The following is a 17,386-nucleotide window of genomic DNA, read 5'->3' as shown; positions in this document are numbered from 1 at the left end:
TAGAGCAGCCTACCATGTGGAACCTTATCAAAGGCCTTACTGAAGTCCATATAAACCACATCTACTGCCCTGCCCTCATCAACTTTCTTGGCCACCTCATCAAAAAACTCAATCAAATTCGTTAGGCATGATATCCCACACGCAAAGCCATGTCAACTACCCCTAATCAACCACTGTCTTTACAGCTGTACGTATATCTTATCCCTCAGAATCCTCTCCAGTAACTTACCGACCACAGATGTTAGACTTACTGGTCTATAGTTCCCAGGTTTTTCTTTGCCGCCCTTCTTAAATAAAGGCACAACATTCGCTACTCGCCAGTCCACCAACACCTCACCCATGGCTAACGATGTGTGGAGCCGCAGGAGATGGGCAAAGTCCTGAATGAATATGTCTCCTCTCTTTTTACAGTGGAGAAAGACATGAAGACTTTGGAATGAGGAAAAGTAAATGGGGAGGTCTTGGGGATAGTCCGCATTACAGCAGCGGAGGTCTTAAAAGATACGAAGGTAGACAAATCTCCAGGGCCTGACCAAGTTTATCCAAGGACACTGTGGGAGGCTAAAGAAGAAATTGCGGGAGCCCTGGCTGAGATATTTGCATCATCACTGTCACCTCAGTCACAGACCCGTCCTATTACCCGAGAGTCGGTCGAGCTTTGCCCTCTCCCTGGTAGGGCCCTCTATATATTGCCCAAGGAAACTTTCCTGAATGCACTTAACAAATTCCGCCCCACCTCAGCCCTTAGCAGTGTGGCAGTCGCAGTCTCTGTAGGTAAGTTAAAATCCTCTACTATGACAACCCTATTATTCTTACAACTCTGCACAATCTAATTCCAGTTGACTATTTGGGGGCCTATAGTACGATCCCAACAATGTGAACACCCCCTTCTTATTTCTCAGCTCCACCCACAAAGCCTCATTGGATGATCCTTCAGTAACTTCATCACTGATTTCTGCTTAATCAGAAATACAACTCGCCCTCCTCTCTTTCCTCTGCCTCATTCCCGTCTCAAGAGCCCGTAGCCCAGAACACTAAGCTGCCAGTCCTGTCCCTCCCGCAAGTGTTACATTCTCACTGACCCATGGGAATCTCTGGCTCACGGCCTCTCAGCATGAGGGAGGAACATTTGGGACCACCTCCCAAACTACCCACTCATCCAGTCGGCCACTTCCTGCCTCATCAGCCATCTGAGAACACTGGAGGTAAGTTGTCCTTGATCCCAAGGGGCTGCCTGGGAAGAGCCTTTGACAAATCCATGCCCACTCTTGCTTCACTGACTTGAACCTCTTCAGGTACCTATGAAATGGTTCCCTGATTATTGTTTCTAAGCCCTTATCCACCACCCATGTTAAACTAACTGGCGCAGTTATAAGGAACAACGCACAGAGCACTGGAGGAACTCAGCAGGTCAGGTGGCATCTACAGAGGGAAATGGACAGTCGAAGTTTCAGGTCGAGACTCTCCTTCTGAAATGGATGAAGGGTCTCGACCCGAAACGTTGACTGTCCATTTCCCTCCGTAGATGCGACCTGACCCGCTGAGTTCCTCCAACATGGTGTGTGTTGCTGCAGATCCCAGCACCTGCAGTCCCTCGTGTCTCCAAGTAGTGTCCTTGCATCCTCACTTGAACAAGGGTGATGCTCTTGCCACCAACCAACTCTTGGGCACCTCCCCTGTATCTCTGGAAGACTGGGTGAAGACGAAGTCAGAACACTCGGATTCCTTCGTGTTATTCAACCAGATGCGTTTTTGCAGCAATTCAGTCAAATCAACGGCAGCTATTTAATTCCAGATGTAACTGAAGTTAAATTCCCAAAATGAAGTGGTGGGATTGGAACTCTGGATTATTCATCTCGACCACTGGATTCCAAGTCCAATCACATAACCACGTGTCCCAACTTCACCTCCTCACCTTTTGTAATCCTCTTGAGAAAACTCCTCTAGCCTTTATAGTTGGTTTTGTAGAGTTGCGCACTGGGATTCCCAAACTCCCGGTTCTTTTCCCTGCAGATGAGTTCCCGCACAAGGCGCAGGCTTTTCTTCCCTTTTCCAATACTGTGCCCTCTGCTATTTCTCCTTTAGAAGGACGTGGGCCAAATGCAGGCAAATGGAACTAGCTCAGTTGGGTAACATGCTGGCATGGACAAGTTGGGTCGAAGGGCCTGTTTCCAGGCTGCACAGTACACACAGACGGATGGAGTGTTGGCCTTCATTAGTCAGGGTATTGAGTTCAAGAGCCGTGAGGTGATGGTGCAGCTCTATAGAACTCTGGTCAGACCACACTTGTATTCAGTTCTGGTTGTCTCATTATAGAAAGGATGTGGAAGCTTTAGAGAGGGTGCAGAGCAGATTTACCAGGATGTTGCCTGAATTGGAGAGCACGTCTTATGAGGATGGGTTGAGCGAGCTAGAGCTTTTCTCTTTGGAGAGAAGGAGGATGAGAGGTGACTTGATAGAGGTATACAAGATGATAAGAGGCGTAGATCGAGTAGACCGTCAGAGACTTTTTCCCAGGGCGACAATGGCTAACACGAGGGGACATAATTTTAAGGTGATTGGAGGAAGGTATAAGGGGGATGTCAGGGGTAAGTTTTTTACACAGAGAGTGGTGGGTGCATGGAACCCACTGCCGGCAGAGGTTGTGGGGGCAGATACATTAGGGACATTTAAGAGACTCTTAGATAGACACATGAATGATAGAAAAATAGGGGGCTATGTGGGAGGGAAGGGTTAGATAGATCTTAGATCAGGATAAAATGTTGGCACAACATTGTGGGCCAATACATCTTCAATGTGTGCCAGACATTCTTTGATGCAGTTTAAGGTAGTTCACAGGACCCATATGTCAAAAGATAAGCTTGCTCGTTTTTATCAACATATAAATCCTACATGTGACAGATGTAAATCGAATGTGCCTTCTTTGACACATATGTTTTGGTCCTGTCCTCTTTTGGAAAAATATTGGAAAGATATTTTCAACATTATTTCAAATGTATTGAAGATTTATTTACAACCTCATCCTATCACTGCAATTTTTGGTTTACCAAGGATAGAGTCTGGCCATTTATCTGCCTCCACTAACCGTATGATTGCCTTTGTTACATTAATGGCCAAATGATCCATTTTGCTTAAATGGAAGGATCCAATACCCCCTACTACCTTTCAATGGTTCTCTCAAACTATATCGTGTTTAAACTTGGAAAAAATTAGGAGTGGCAGCGTTGATCCTTCGCTTTCATTTGAGGAAGTTTGGAGTCTGTTTATTCAATATTTTCACATGATATAGATCCCCTTATAATAACCTTTCAATTTAGAGGAACGGAGTTGATGACATAATATTGCTCTGTTTCTACTGAGAAATTTTAGTCCAGTTTTTTTTTCTGTTTTTTTTGTATTTTTTTCCTTTCGCTTAGTTTGGTTTGATATACTGTTTATAATTTTCTTATTGTTTTTTGTTTTTTTTCTTTCTTTTATATTTTATAATAAATCATTTTCTTTTATATTATATTCATTCACTAACAGATCGTTGGATCTACAGATTTTTTTTATACTTTATTGTTCTTTATGATTACCCATGTCATGATTGTTCTCCTGATCTCTTTGTATTACATGTATAAACATTGATATATTAATCTGTATTAATTTGAAAACTAATAAAAAGATTGAAAAAGAAAAGAACATTGTGGGCCCAAGGGCCTGTACTGTGCTATTCTATGTTCTAAATGTAAACTTGCACATATTTGGGACATGGTTAGAAGCGAAAACACTGAGGAGAAACCCACATAATTTGCACAAAGTAGGCCTATATTCCCTTGATTTTTAAAGATTATTCTTTGATCTAACTTTTTTTATTCGTTTAATGGATGTGGGCTTCACAGGCTGAGCCAGCATTTAATTGCCCATCCCTAGTTGCCCTTGAGAAGGTGGTGGTGAGCTGCCTCCTTGAACCGCTGCAGTCCTTGAGGTGTGGGTACATCCACAATGGTGTTAGGGAGGGAGTTCCAGGATTGTGACCCAGCGACGGTGAAGGGACGGCGATATATTTCCAAGTCAGGATGGTGTGTGGCTTGGAGGGCAACTTGCAGGTGATCCCAGGCTTTTGCTACCCTTGTCCTTCCAGCTGGTAGAGATCGTGGGTTTGGGAGGTGCTGTCTTGATTTTCCTTTACCTACAACGTCAAATCCTTAAACACGTCAGTGTTAAAGATGGTTGAAGGATTTGACATTGTTGATAGAGAAAAATTACTTCTCATGCCAGGGTCTGCAGAATAAAGAAGCAGAACAGAGCTGGTGATGTCGGGGCACACGTTCACACAGAGAACGTTCTGGAAATCTGGAACTGGCTTCCTCAGGAAGCTGCTGAAACCGGGGAGGTTGTGGTAGAACAGAGACACAAGAGGCTGCGGATGCCGGAATCCAGAGCAAAGAATAAACTGTTGGAAGAATTCAGCCGATCAAGCGACATCTGTGGGGGCAAAGGGACGGTGGATGCTTCGGGTCGAGACCCTGCGTCAGCACTGAGCGTGCAGAGGGAAAGTAGCCAGTATTTGGAATGTGAGAGGGAGGGGTGAGGCTGGGGCTGGTAGGTGATAGGTAGATCCAGGTGAGCTGGGGGATGATGGGCAGATGAAGCCAGGTTGGAGGGGGATGGGGGGGGGTGGAGCCCAGAGAAAGGGGCTGGTAGGTGATAGGTAGATCCAGGTGAGCTGGGGGATGATGGGCAGATGAAGCCAGGTTGGAGGGGGATGGGGGGGGGGTGGAGCCCTGAGAAAGGGGCTGGTAGGTGATAGGTAGATCCAGGTGAGCTGGGGGATGATGGGCAGATGAAGCCAGGTTGGAGGGGGATGGGGGGGGTGGAGCCCTGAGAAAGGGGCTGGTAGGTGATAGGTAGATCCAGGTGAGCTGGGGGATGATGGGCAGATGAAGCCAGGTTGGAGGGGGATGGGGGGGGGGGTGGAGCCCTGAGAAAGGGGCTGGTAGGTGATAGGTAGATCCAGGTGAGCTGGGGGATGATGGGCAGATGAAGCCAGGTTGGAGGGGGATGGGGGGGGGTGGAGCCCTGAGAAAGGGGCTGGTAGGTGATAGGTAGATCCAGGTGAGCTGGGGGATGATGGGCAGATGAAGCCAGGTTGGAGGGGGATGGGGGGGGGTGGAGCCCTGAGAAAGGGGCTGGTAGGTGATAGGTAGATCCAGGTGAGCTGGGGGATGATGGGCAGATGAAGCTAGGTTGGTGGGGGGGGGGGGGGGTGGAGTCTTGAGGCTGGTAGGTGATTGGTGGAAGGGAGGGATGATGGGCAGCTGGAACCAGATGGAGGAGGAAGCAGCAAAGGTGAACCAAAAGAGAGACCCAGGTAGATGACGGGCAGATGGGGGAAGGATGATGAGGTGAGGTAATGAGAATGGGAGAGGGCTGGAAAAGGTGAATGAAGGAAGAAAGACCCTGGGTGGACTTGGTGGAAGTGGGAAAGAGACACAGGAGGTGTGGGTTACCTGAAATCAGAAAATTCAATGTTCATTGGGCTGTAGACTGACTGAGCGGAACATGAGGCGTTGCTCTCTTCGTTTGCATTTGGTCTTCCTGTGTGGAGAACGCCGAGGACAGATGCATTGTTATGGGGAAGGGAATGGGAGGTTGTGATAGGTTGTGGGCAGTAATGGAAGGCAATGATAAAACGTTCAAAACCAAAATTCCACAGATGCTGGAAACCTGAGTGAAACCAGAAAATGTTGGAGACAGTCAGCGGGACACTGAGCTGAACCAGGAGCTCAGTTCCTCTCCATGGATGCTGAACAGAATCCCTGCCATTCTGTGTTTAGTTTCTCACTTTTGTGCTGAAAGGTTTTTGTAAGGCGAGGAGATCTGAGGGTTAATAGAACCGCACACGGAAGGCGGGGTTAAAATACGGATCAGCCTTAATCTAGCAGGTTGAGGGTCTGAATGGCCTCCTCCTATGCCTGCAGCAAGATGAGGCTTTGAGCCAATCGGAGGGTTGGAGGTCCCACCCCGCAGCGTTACGAAGGAAACGTCGCCCACACATTCACGATCATTTCCGCAGACTTTCCCTGGGGAAAGCAGGTGGTGCAGGTGGGACCACCCATCGGCGTAGAAAATGGGTCAAGTCACTTCTTCTGTGGGATGGTTTGGAATTTACATTCCCTTCCAAATAACGTTTCAGTCAAGTTTATTGGGGAAGTGAAACTGGAGTGCTATAAGTGACATGGCTACCAGTGGTCGATTCAAGGCCTCCGGATGGACATTGTCCTGGGGCATCAGCCCTACCACCTTCCTGGTCCTGAGAGACCCAGCTGAGGGAATCAACACTTTTAGGGTCACACAGGCCATTCAGCCCAACTCATCCATGCTGACCAAGTTGCCTACCTGAGCTAGTCCCATTTGCCATTATTTGGCCAATATCCCTCCAAACCTTTCCTATCCATGTATCTGTCTAAATGTCTTTTAAATGTTGCAATTGTACCTGCCTCAACCACTTCCTATGGCAGCTCGTTCCATGTACGGACCACCCCCTGTGTGAAAAAGTTGTCCCTCAAGTCCCCTTCAAATCTTTCCCTTCTCACCTTAAACCTATGCCCTCTGGTTTTAGCCTCCTCAACCTTGGGAAAAAAGACCGTTACAATTCACCTTACCTATGCCCCTCATGATCTTTCTTTGAACACCTCCATTTCGTGCTTAGAAATGTCAATTGAGAACCAGCCAATCAGATAACAAAGTGCCTGTTCTGCTTCCTGATTGGCTGTGGGAAGGTGGGGTCAAGCAGAACCAGCAACTGAGAAGCTGACCAATCACAGCTCACTATTGCTTGGAGTGTAAGCAGCCAATTTCTGAGAGCATTTGCTTTTTGTTCAATGTTTTAACACCTCACCTGCTCCTCCCCAAGAGATTTTTGGATATTGAGACAATCATGAGTTCAGGGGTATAGAACCATTGTACACTACAGCACAGAAAACAGGCCATTCGGCCCTTCTAGTCTGTGCTGAAAATTTATTCTGCTCGTCCCATTGACCTGTACCCAGTCCATAACCCTCCAGACCTCCATGGGCAGCAAATTGAACCGAGGCCAACATCCAATCAACCGTAATTTTACTGAATGGTGGAGCAAGCTTGTGGGGGAAAAATGACCAACTCTTCCTCATAGAGTCATAGAGGTGCAGCAGGGAAACAGGCCCTTCAGCCCATTGAGTTCATGCCAACCACCCATTTGTACGAATTCCATTTTATTCTCTCCATAGCCCCATCAGCTTTTCCTGGATTCTACCACCCACCTATACACTAGGGACAATTTACATCTGCCATCAGATTTCTGAATGGTCCATGAACCCATGAACACTACCTCGTTATTCCTTTTTTTTGCACTATTTATTTATTTTTGTAATTTGCACTAATTTTTATGTCCTTGCACTGTACTGCTGCTGCAAAGCAACAAGCTTCATGTCATATAAGTCAGTGATAATAAATCTATATATTGGGCTTCCCCTTTTCCTATCTTCAGTCCTGAGGAAGGGTCTTGACCCGAAACGTTGACCGCCTGCTTTTCTCCACGGATGCTGCCTGACCTGCTGAGTTCCTCCAGCATCATCGTGTTTTTCATCCAGATTCCAGCATCTGCAGTCCTTTGTTTCTCCGATAATAAATCTGATTCTGGTTCTGATACCAACCCATTAATCTAACAACTCCTTCTGACCGTATGTAAAGAATAGTCAGCGGAATCTCGCTTGATGTTGGTCAGACCTACTGTGTCCTTGCCAATATGATCACCCATTCTTCTGCTACCTCTCTTGCAGCCAGTTTCTTAGAGGGTGGTCTTTAGTTCCACGAGGCTCCAGTATAACCAATCCTGGAAGGTTGGCATGCTAGTAGAGTATTATTATCAAGTCTTTGATCCCTTCTAATGATGAAGTCCACTGTTACCCTGTCAATCCCAGTGCTTGGCTCAGTATACAATGGTGTATCATGATCTTGTCAAAGAAGTTGCGAGGTACAGGTATAAAAAATGACTTCTAATGTTCAAATAACAGAAAGAATGCTTGATTGGCAAAGTTCATCCAGAGGATGTGCTGAATGTTGAAAAACAGCCTCTCACACCAAATGTAAAGGTAGATCAATATCCATCAACGTTGGGAAGAACGTTTTATTGCTAAGCACATCTTTTATAGAACTGAAATGCAACAAAAACTGAAAATGGAGGAATGGATGAAGTAACACTGCATTAACTTAAAAGAACCCAATCAAAACCTTCACATTGATGCCGAACAAAAATATAAAATATGATATAAAGCCGAAATACAGTCTGCACAGAGTTTCCAAGTCTTTATAAATCAGGAGTTCACAGTTCAAAAAACCAAAATGACCATTAAGCGAATCCACGGGACAATCCTTAACAGCAGACACTGAGATATCAAACTTCCTGTGTGTTTCTCCTTCGTCCATTAAGCTGTCAAGTGCTGAGACTTGAAGCCTGCAGAATCTGCTCACCTTAGTTTTAATCAAACAGCAGTTACACTATATATATATTAAAAAATTCACTGTATAGCAAAGAAAGCTCACGTGGATTATGAAAGGTAACTTGTTTTCCAACGGTTTCAATGGGTACGTAATCTTGTGGCGTAGAAACACAAAACGAGAGAGAAAACTAAACTCTTTAAACCTAGATGATATTAATGGTGTTCGTTTTATAAACAGAAGTGTGTGCATATCTTTGCTCTGGGCTGCTGTCTCCAGATGAAAGACATTGTAAGAAACTAGCAGAGAGTCAGGAAGTGTACAGATACCAAAAGAAAAAGAATGAACAAATCAATGTACAACAGTGCTAAGCACACAAGCTATATAATAATGTCATCAAATTATGTAAACAACTTGTTTCTTCTCTCTTGACACCATTTGTCTGTGATGATATTTGGAAATTCACACCCACATTTTTTTAATGTACATATATATATAGATATACTCAACTCCGTGGGAAGTTTGAAGGACAAACAAGTGTTTGCCTCAATGTCTACTTCCCCCACCTTCCGATAACATTGACAACAAACTAAAGCTGGGCTGTGAGTCAGGGAGGGGAAAAAAAAAGCGACAGGCCGAGTGGAAGAAGGGAAATTAAACAGTGAAGCTGATGAGCAAGAGAGAGAAACAAAGCACATCAAATAAAATAAATAAAACCAAAACTCTAAATGGTACATTTGGCCAATGAATTACCAATGATTGGTTCCCATCAAAATTGAACACCATATTGTATATGATGTGGTTAATTTTATTTTTTTTTAAATGTGCATGCACCACAGTTAGTTACTGAAACTCAGAACCACAGCCATGGATTTTGCCAGCTGTATACTACCTACCACACTCTATGAGTAATATGTTGTACAATTAACAGCTCATAAACAAGAAGGTGGTCACCTCAGTTCAAGACCTGTCCGATCTATGGGTGTTTCCACTTCAGCTTTGTTCATCTTATGTTATTTTCTTTTAAATGTTCATATACTTAATACAATTTTATTGCGGACAGCAAATCATAAGGTGGACACCACGATCTGAGATGTAGAAACAGTACAAAGTTAAACGGCAAAGTCCCGTTTTCCGAGGGGAGGGGAGAGGAGGAGGAGGTGGAGGAGCAAGAGAGAGAGAAGCTGACCGTCCACATACAGCCCCACACACACACATCCACCACACACATACAGGCACACACGCGCGCACCCGCGGACGGGAGCGTGCAGCCACCCTCACGCACGATCAGCAGCACCACCTCCCCTTCCTCCCCCAGCTCCCCGTCTCTCCCAAGGTCCACGCTCAGCGGGACTCTGACTTGGTCTGTACATTATGTCGCAATCACATGCTCCACACGGCAAAGAGAAAGGATGGTTTAAATAAAATCAGTGCACAGCCTTCACAACAAATGAAATAACCTCCAGAAAAATGCGAAATGTCACAAAGTCTTAACAGTCGCATCCAGGATACAAAACCGACAAAAGCTGTGGAGTCTTGTAGAGTTTGAAATCCCTTGGACCACAATATCCAAAGCTTCTAATCGTTATGGTGGCTGTGTGTATGTGTGTGTGCGCGCGTGTTATCTAATGCACTTAACAGCTTCACTCTGTTATAAGTATATCACAGTACGTATCACGTATTTCCCAGCCACCAGGCTGTGTTTGGAGATTGTCTTTTTTTTCCAAAATGTTCCCCAAAAGAGTTAGTGTATGTGTGTGTTTGTGTTTGTGTGTGTTTGTGTGTGTGTGTGTGTGTGTGTGTGTGTGTGTGTGTGTGTGTGTGTGTGTGTGTGTGTTTAAAATCTAAGTTGCAGGATTGCACCACGCCAAATTTCATCTCTCTCTCTCTCTCTCTCTCTCTGTGTTATTTGTGTCTCCTCTGTTCTGGTTTGCTCTTTCTCTTGGGATAGCTTGTCCACCCCGCTAGACGTAGTACTCTTTGTCCTTGTTTCTGTGCTTCTTACTGCTGCCTTTGGCACCTTGCTGCTTCTCCTTGACCACGGTGCCGTTGGTCTGTGCAGAGTTGCTGATGTAGTTCCGCGTCTCGTCCACCTGATAGGAGCCTTCATCCCTGTTGCGGTACTTGTACATGGCGTACAGCAGGATGAGGATACACAGTGCTGCTGCGGCCACTATTCCCACGACCATTCCCGTAGTGCTGCTCGACTCGCGCACCACTTCCGACGCCCCGGGACCCCTTCGCACTCCCGGCTCCGTGGGGTTTGCTGTGGGCACATTACGGAACATGGGTGAGGTGACTAGGGGGCTCTTCAACTTGGTGCTGTCTACTTCATAACCGGTGGGCAAAGGAAACAACACTAGGCCAGGCTGGGGTTTCTGCTCACGAGTATTCAGCTTGCCCGCGGGCAACTTGGGCAACTTCCTGGGCGGTGTGGAGGCTGAAGAGCTGGTCAGCTCAGGGGGAGAGTCTGTGGTGGCAGTCCTACCAGATTCAGACGGTTTGTTTGCTCTAAAGTCCTTGTATTCCCACTTGGGTGCGTGCGCTTTGTAGCCACCTTCGAAGGCCGATGTGGACAAGGTCTTATCTGTTACCAAGGACAAGGTGGTATGAAAATCTTCATCATCAGTAGGGGGTAGGTCAGAGTCAAGCGCCTCCCCTGAGCCATAACCCGAAATCACCAAGCCAGCATCACAATCATCGTTGTCCTGGTCCAGCAAGCAAGGCAACCCAACCTCAGGGATCATGGACAGGGAATCTTTGGTGCTTTCAATAATGGTGAGAAGGGGGCGGAAGGTAGGAAGGAGGGTAATGACAGGGGCACGGGTGCCAAGAGGAGGGGTGTCTAAAGGTTCTTCTGTCACTACTGGGAAAACTAATTCACCTCCTAGGATGGAAGGAGAAAGACAGCGAGTTAGCAAAATGTTCGGCCTGCACACCCAGGCGTGCGCGCGCGCACACACACACACACACACACGCGCAGACACGAGCCAAAAAATAAATCCAACTCCAAAACAAGAAAATCATAACACACATAGAGATGCAACAGCCACTGAGCTGAAAAGAAAAGACAATTCCCCCCTCTCCCACTCTTTTATTTAATACAACAACTGCACAGCAACTTAAAAGAAAATCTGGCACATTTTTTAAAGCATCAACAAACATTTGCGTTTTAAAAGCTAAAAGAGGGAAAGGTTGAAATAAAAATCATGTTTTGTAAATTAATTATAAAGCATTACAGCCTACAACACATCCAAGGAAGTCTATATGTATATATATATTATGCACACACATATAGCCAATATATACATATACATAAGAATAGAGACCACATAATTTTTAGTCAACTTACATCAATAAATTGCCCGCATGATTTTGGCATGAAGAAAAAATTTATAAAAAGAAAGTTGTGTAAGATACTCTTGGACACATTTGCTATATTGTTCTCAATTTTTGTCATTAGCAAAAAATAAAGCTCACTGACAAAATGATTACAAGGGGGGAGGCAACAACACATTTACATTCACAGCACACAACATGAAAATAACTCCGCACCAATAGGCGACTCTGCTTTTTTTTGTTGCTTGTTGTTGTTTAAAATAGATCAGGAACTACAAAAAAAAGACTGCACATTGTGTCAGTTCAATTTCTTTTCTGTCTGTTTTACTGTTAAGTATCTACAAATCTAACACTTCCTTTTTTTTAAAATCTTTTACGTTGAGATAGCATTGTTTAAAATTAAATCTTTTCTTTTATCTCTCTGTTTCTTTTCCATTAAACAATCAGACGACTGATACTGTACATTTTTTTTTGTTAACTCTGCCTAAAAAGGGAAGGAGGTGAAGGAGGGAGGATGGTGGGTAGATGAGGGAGAGGGAGGGGGAGATGAGGTTTAACATTTCCGGGTTCTGCCCTATGAGTGTACTATGGGGGAGATGAAGATGATAGGAGTGAATGTGTATAAAAGTTGCCATGTCCATGTCAGGGTGGGACCAAGCGATCTGGCTGCGTTAGCGCTTTTAGCTGTAAGGAAGGGATGGGGGATATACAAACATATGAGCATATACATGCCCATCTATGGAAAAAAAAACATAACTCTAACACTGACATTTTACAAACCCTAAGCTGCAACTTCTTCACCATGCACTCCGTAGAGATATATATATATAATTTGTTTTAAACTTTAAACAGCTTTTCCCGAAAAAAATATCTAAATAAATCATCTTTTCCAACCGCTCCAAACCACTTCAAACTGTGTGAAGTTAATTTTATATTTCCAAAAACGAAAGCACACACATATATTTTGGGACGTATTAGCAAAAGGAGATTCTTCTTTTCTTCTGGTGGAATGGAACAAGGGGGGTGGGCGATGACGCCAACTGCACCCCTCCCCCAACAGACACATACACACTCAAAGAATGCTTGTTTAAAATTAAATTTCGGTCTGCCTTGTGTTAACAAGTGCAGAATTTGGTTTGCGTCCTGCTATTAAGAGGAGCAGGAGCTGTGGGGGTAAAATCTTACAGAGAACCGGGAAACGTATTGGTTGTGTTATGGTTGTGAGGACAGAACTGGTGGTGCAGCAGAGTACGAGACAGCTGTTTCCAGCGGCTGTACCCTAACACACAGGTGTTCTGTGGGGTCAGATGGAGGTGGGGCGGTGGTGGGGGTGAGCCGGTCGGGGGAGGGGAGGGGGGTGAGAGGGGCAAGTCCGAAAGAAGCCAGTTCCGACTCCCCGCAACTCCCTCACCACCACTTGGGCTGTTTAAGTCAACACAGGAGAACGGTCATGGCAAACAACCAGGTTAAGCTAACAAAGTTGGGGGAAAATCAAGTGCATATTATAAGAAAGTACCCTCAACCCCACCGCAAGTGGAATCTGTTGCCACAGCTTGAAGTGGTTTGTGATTCACTTTATTTAAAAGAAGAAAATTATCAGCACAAATATTTGTTTTTATTTTCCAATAAAATGTTGAAAAAGAATTAACAATTTTTGAAAGAAAATAGAAAGCCCCAAGCTTTATATTTATATATAAAAAAAATTACTGGCAAAGCAATTCTTTGTTTTGAGGAAAAAACTAAACCAAAGCAAATCTTTCCCCTCCAGCACACTTTAAAAAGATGAACAGCCAGATGCACATCAACAGAGTAAAGAGGGTCACAAATATTTACCTGTCACCAGGGCCTTGTGAAATGAGGTGACATTATCTCTGGTTTATTGTAATTTATCCTTTACTGATTTTTTAACCCATAACACCACAAAAAGAAAACATATACTTTAATTCCCCTCTGGGTGTGTAAAAATGGCGTGCATTCTGGATGTACGTCGGTACAGAGATAGAGGAACTGGCACAGAATGGGTCACCTTGATTGCTTGAAGTGTTAATAATGCATGCTTAAAGTAAGTTGCATTTAGGGAAAGTTTAAGAACAGAACAGCAAGCTGGAGCAGTGAGGGAGTGGGGAAGGTTAGCGGGAAAGAGGAAGGTCTACGGTTAGGAGGGCACAGTTTTAAACAGCATCATTCAACAAGTCATTTTGGGGGAGGGAGGAGAGGGGGAGGTGGGGTGGAGGAAGGGAAATTCCACAAAGGGCAACAGGTTTTAATCTCGGTTAAACTCAATCGACCAATGAATTGTAAATGGGGCTTCAATTATTCTCCTCCCCAGCTGGGCATTCCCTGTAGGTTTGATGGAATCACACTTTTTTTCCCCGTTGGGAATATTTCCAGTGGTAAATCCAGATGCTGATGGTACACGCTGATCGTTTGCAAGGATTTTTTTTCTTTCCTGAACGGGTGATTTGAAGAAGCAGGTGTCTGCACCTCGCATCACTGCCCATCTCCCAGGACCCACCTCCTCCCATCTGTGGAGAACCCCGAAGGGAACCTCAAACCCAACCCAGCCCAAATCCTCATCTTAGAGACACTTTGGGAGTAGGGTCCCAACCGGAAACCTTCCAAGATAGAGAGAAACACCTGCATTTATATAGTACCTTCCGCATCACCTCAAAGCCACTTTTTGAGTGCAGATATTTCTCAAACAGGCAGGCAGTTTTCACACGGCAATCTCCTGCAAACACCAGCGTGAAGATGTCACTTTTGTCCGGAGGTACTGACTGAGGGAAGAACGTTAGCCAGCACATTTCCCTGCCCTTCAAAGTCAAGGGTGGGTTCCTTTATGTCCAGCCAACAGAGTAGAACTGAGCCTCAGTTTAACTGTAACATGGCACAGGGCACCCTTGTCAGAGGTCTGGGTGCTGCAGTGTGGGGCTAGGTATGTGTAATCAAGTCTCCGGAGTGGGACTTGAACACACAGCTTCTGATTCTGAGCTCCCCGCTGACAGGAACCCCACCTGAAGAGGTTGCTCCTGAGTTCTGGACATACTTCAGCGCCACACTCCTTGGGTGACAAATATATAAAAAAACCCTGCAGATGCTGGAAATCTGAAATCGAAAATTCTGGCAATACTCGGCAAGTCAGGCAGCGTCTGTGGTGAGAGAAACAAGAGTATTTCCAGCTTCTTCTGTTTTTATTCATCACTATCATACAAGAGGTTCATTCAAGAGTCTGACAACACAGGGATAGAAGCTGTCCTTGAACCTGGTGGTACGTGATGTTTCTGTTCCTGACCTGTTGAATATTTCCAGCATTTTCTGTTTTTTTGCCCGGATCTTTGGGTGTCTGGTATGGAAGGGATGGGGTGGGGTTTGAGTCACTCAGGAGGGACCTCCTCATCGGTCTAGTCCTGGCCAAGGTGGCCATTGGCAGGCTTTGAGGGTCCATCCTTATTAACTGCCTGCCCCTCTTCGGAGGAGACATCTGCACTCTGGTGTTCCTGGAGTGGAATCAGACCATGTCTGCTGACTCAGCTTCCAGGGCCAGAGGGAACCTCAGAGGTTGGAGTGCATCCTTTGAGGATTGAATTCTCCCAATTTAAATAATTCAACCCCCCCCCCCAATCATGCTTCTTCTCTTCTTCCCTTTCTTAGCTCTCTCTTTTTTCTCAACCCCTCTTTTTTTCTCTCTCTTACCTTTGACCCATCCCCCAGTGGATCTGCTCTCCCCTCCTCCCCCCACACCTGCCAATCACCATCTCTTACCTGCATCTACCTATCACCACCCTGTGCCCGCCCCGCCTCCCCTCTTTTGTCCACCTATCACGGCTCTGCTTTTCCCTCCAATATATCGGGCTTCCCCTTTTCCTATCTTCAGTCCTGAAGAAGGGTCCTGAGCTGAAACGTTGACCGCCTGCTTTTCTCCACGGATGCTGCCTGGCCTGCTGAGTCCCTCCAGCATCATCGTGTTTTTCATCTAGATTCCAGCATCTGCGGTCCTTTGTTTCTCTTTTAATCTAAATATGTTGCTAAATTTTACAAATATGTAAATAAAACCTTGTTTTAAACAAAAAAAAACGCTGACAGGAGCTGGAATAGCATCTTACGGTAACCTTGGTTACCCACCTTGGTTCTATTTCCCCAAATGCTGTCACTTAACATAAGCTCATTGCTGAGTTACTCAGTCAGGTACAAACACTGAATGCAGTTCAAACTGAGAGTGAGGAGTGGCAGGGAAAGACTGTTCTGCTGTGGGTTCGCCTGTGGGTCATTAACCCTGACAGTGTTTCCTGGGAAGGTGGGGTCCCTTCACTCACCTCAGTAGATATCGGAAAAGCTGAAGCATAAGGCCAGCTCACAGTCACGTCCTGAGCGGCGAGTGGGGTCGGCGGGGATTGACAATTCAGACAGTTCCCGACAAAGCCAAGAGACCTGTGGCCACTGGTTGTTTGTGTGTGGGAGGAAGACCCCCCCCCCAAGAACAGAACTCATACTGAGGCAGTGGAGTGAGGGATTGGGGCCCGAATGTTTCCCAGACCTATTCTCATTGTGTCCTGGGATTCCCACAACTCACTCGAGTATTCCCTGCCTTCTACAGTCTCGGAAAGTGCAAGAGAGATACAAGAGGCTGCAGATGCTGGAACCTGGAGCAACAAACAATTTGCTGGAGGAACTCAGCGTGTCGAGAGTTGTGAACACAGCTCAATCCATCATGAAAACTAGCCTCCCCTCCACTGAATCTGTCGACACTTCCTTCTGCCTCGGTAAAGCAGCCAACATAATCAAAGACCCCTCCCACCACAAACATTCTCTCTTCTCCACCCTCTCATTGGGCAGAAGATACAAAAGCCTGAAAGCACGTACCACCAGGCTCAAGGACAGCTTCTATCCCTCTGTCGTTGGACTCTTGAATGAACCTCTTGTACGACAGTGATGAACTCTTGACCTCACTATCTACCTCGTTATGACCTTGCACCTTATTGTCTACCTGCACTGCACTTTCTCTGTAACCGTAAGACTATATTCTGCATTCTGTTGCTGCTTTTCCCTTTGTACTACCTCAATGTATGATGTTTTGAAATGATCTGTCTGGATGGCAGGCAAAATAAAATTTTTCACTGTATCTCGGTACGTGTGACAATGATAAACCAATTACCAATCTGTGGGTAGAAAGGAATTGTCCTGATGCAGGGTTTTGACCCAAAACCTTGACAATTCCTTTCCCCCCACAGGTGCTGCTCGACCTGCTGAGTTCCTCCAGCAGATTGTTTGTTGTAAAGTGCAAGACGGGCATGAATGGGGTACCGGCTCAACAGAGAGAAACACAGGGGCAGTCCACTCAGACCATCATGTCTGTGCTGGGACTTTACTTAGTTCCACTCCCCATAACCTCAAGATTAATTGGTTATAATTTTGAAGGTTACCATTGAATCTGCTTCCATTGTTCTTTCAGACATTGTTTGCACATCACACAATGTCTCCCTGAAGGAAATTCTCCAAATGCTGGCTCTGATGTTTCTCATAGAGTCATATACAGTCATACAACACGGAAGCAGGCCTTTTGGCCCAACTGGTCCATGCCGACCAAAAT

At 45.5% G+C, this 17,386-nt stretch overlaps 1 protein-coding gene across 30 annotated transcripts in view; it reads right to left on the bottom strand.

Annotated features, from left to right (window-relative positions):
* Positions 1-8,131: 8,131 nt before the first annotated feature.
* Positions 8,132-17,386, bottom strand: part of nrxn3a (neurexin 3a) — a 1,776,465-nt gene continuing 1,767,210 nt past the window's right edge. For 11 of the 30 annotated variants that reach the window (XM_052030991.1, XM_052031022.1, XM_052031032.1 and 8 more), the window contains one exon: positions 8,132-11,347. In XM_052030991.1, the coding sequence (XP_051886951.1) occupies positions 10,425-11,347 (923 nt within the window). In that variant the 3' untranslated portion in view covers positions 8,132-10,424. Of the gene's footprint in view, positions 11,348-11,812; positions 12,484-17,386 lie in introns of all 30 variants that reach the window. The other 19 variants (XM_052031116.1, XM_052031127.1, XM_052031137.1 and 16 more) reach the window with 3 other exon arrangements.

This window comes from Pristis pectinata, chromosome 1 (genome assembly GCF_009764475.1).
Source record: "Pristis pectinata isolate sPriPec2 chromosome 1, sPriPec2.1.pri, whole genome shotgun sequence".
Classification (NCBI taxonomy): domain Eukaryota; kingdom Metazoa; phylum Chordata; class Chondrichthyes; order Rhinopristiformes; family Pristidae; genus Pristis; species Pristis pectinata.
The sequence above is the reverse complement of the archived record's forward strand: the minus strand, read 5'-3'. Positions and strand labels throughout refer to the sequence as shown.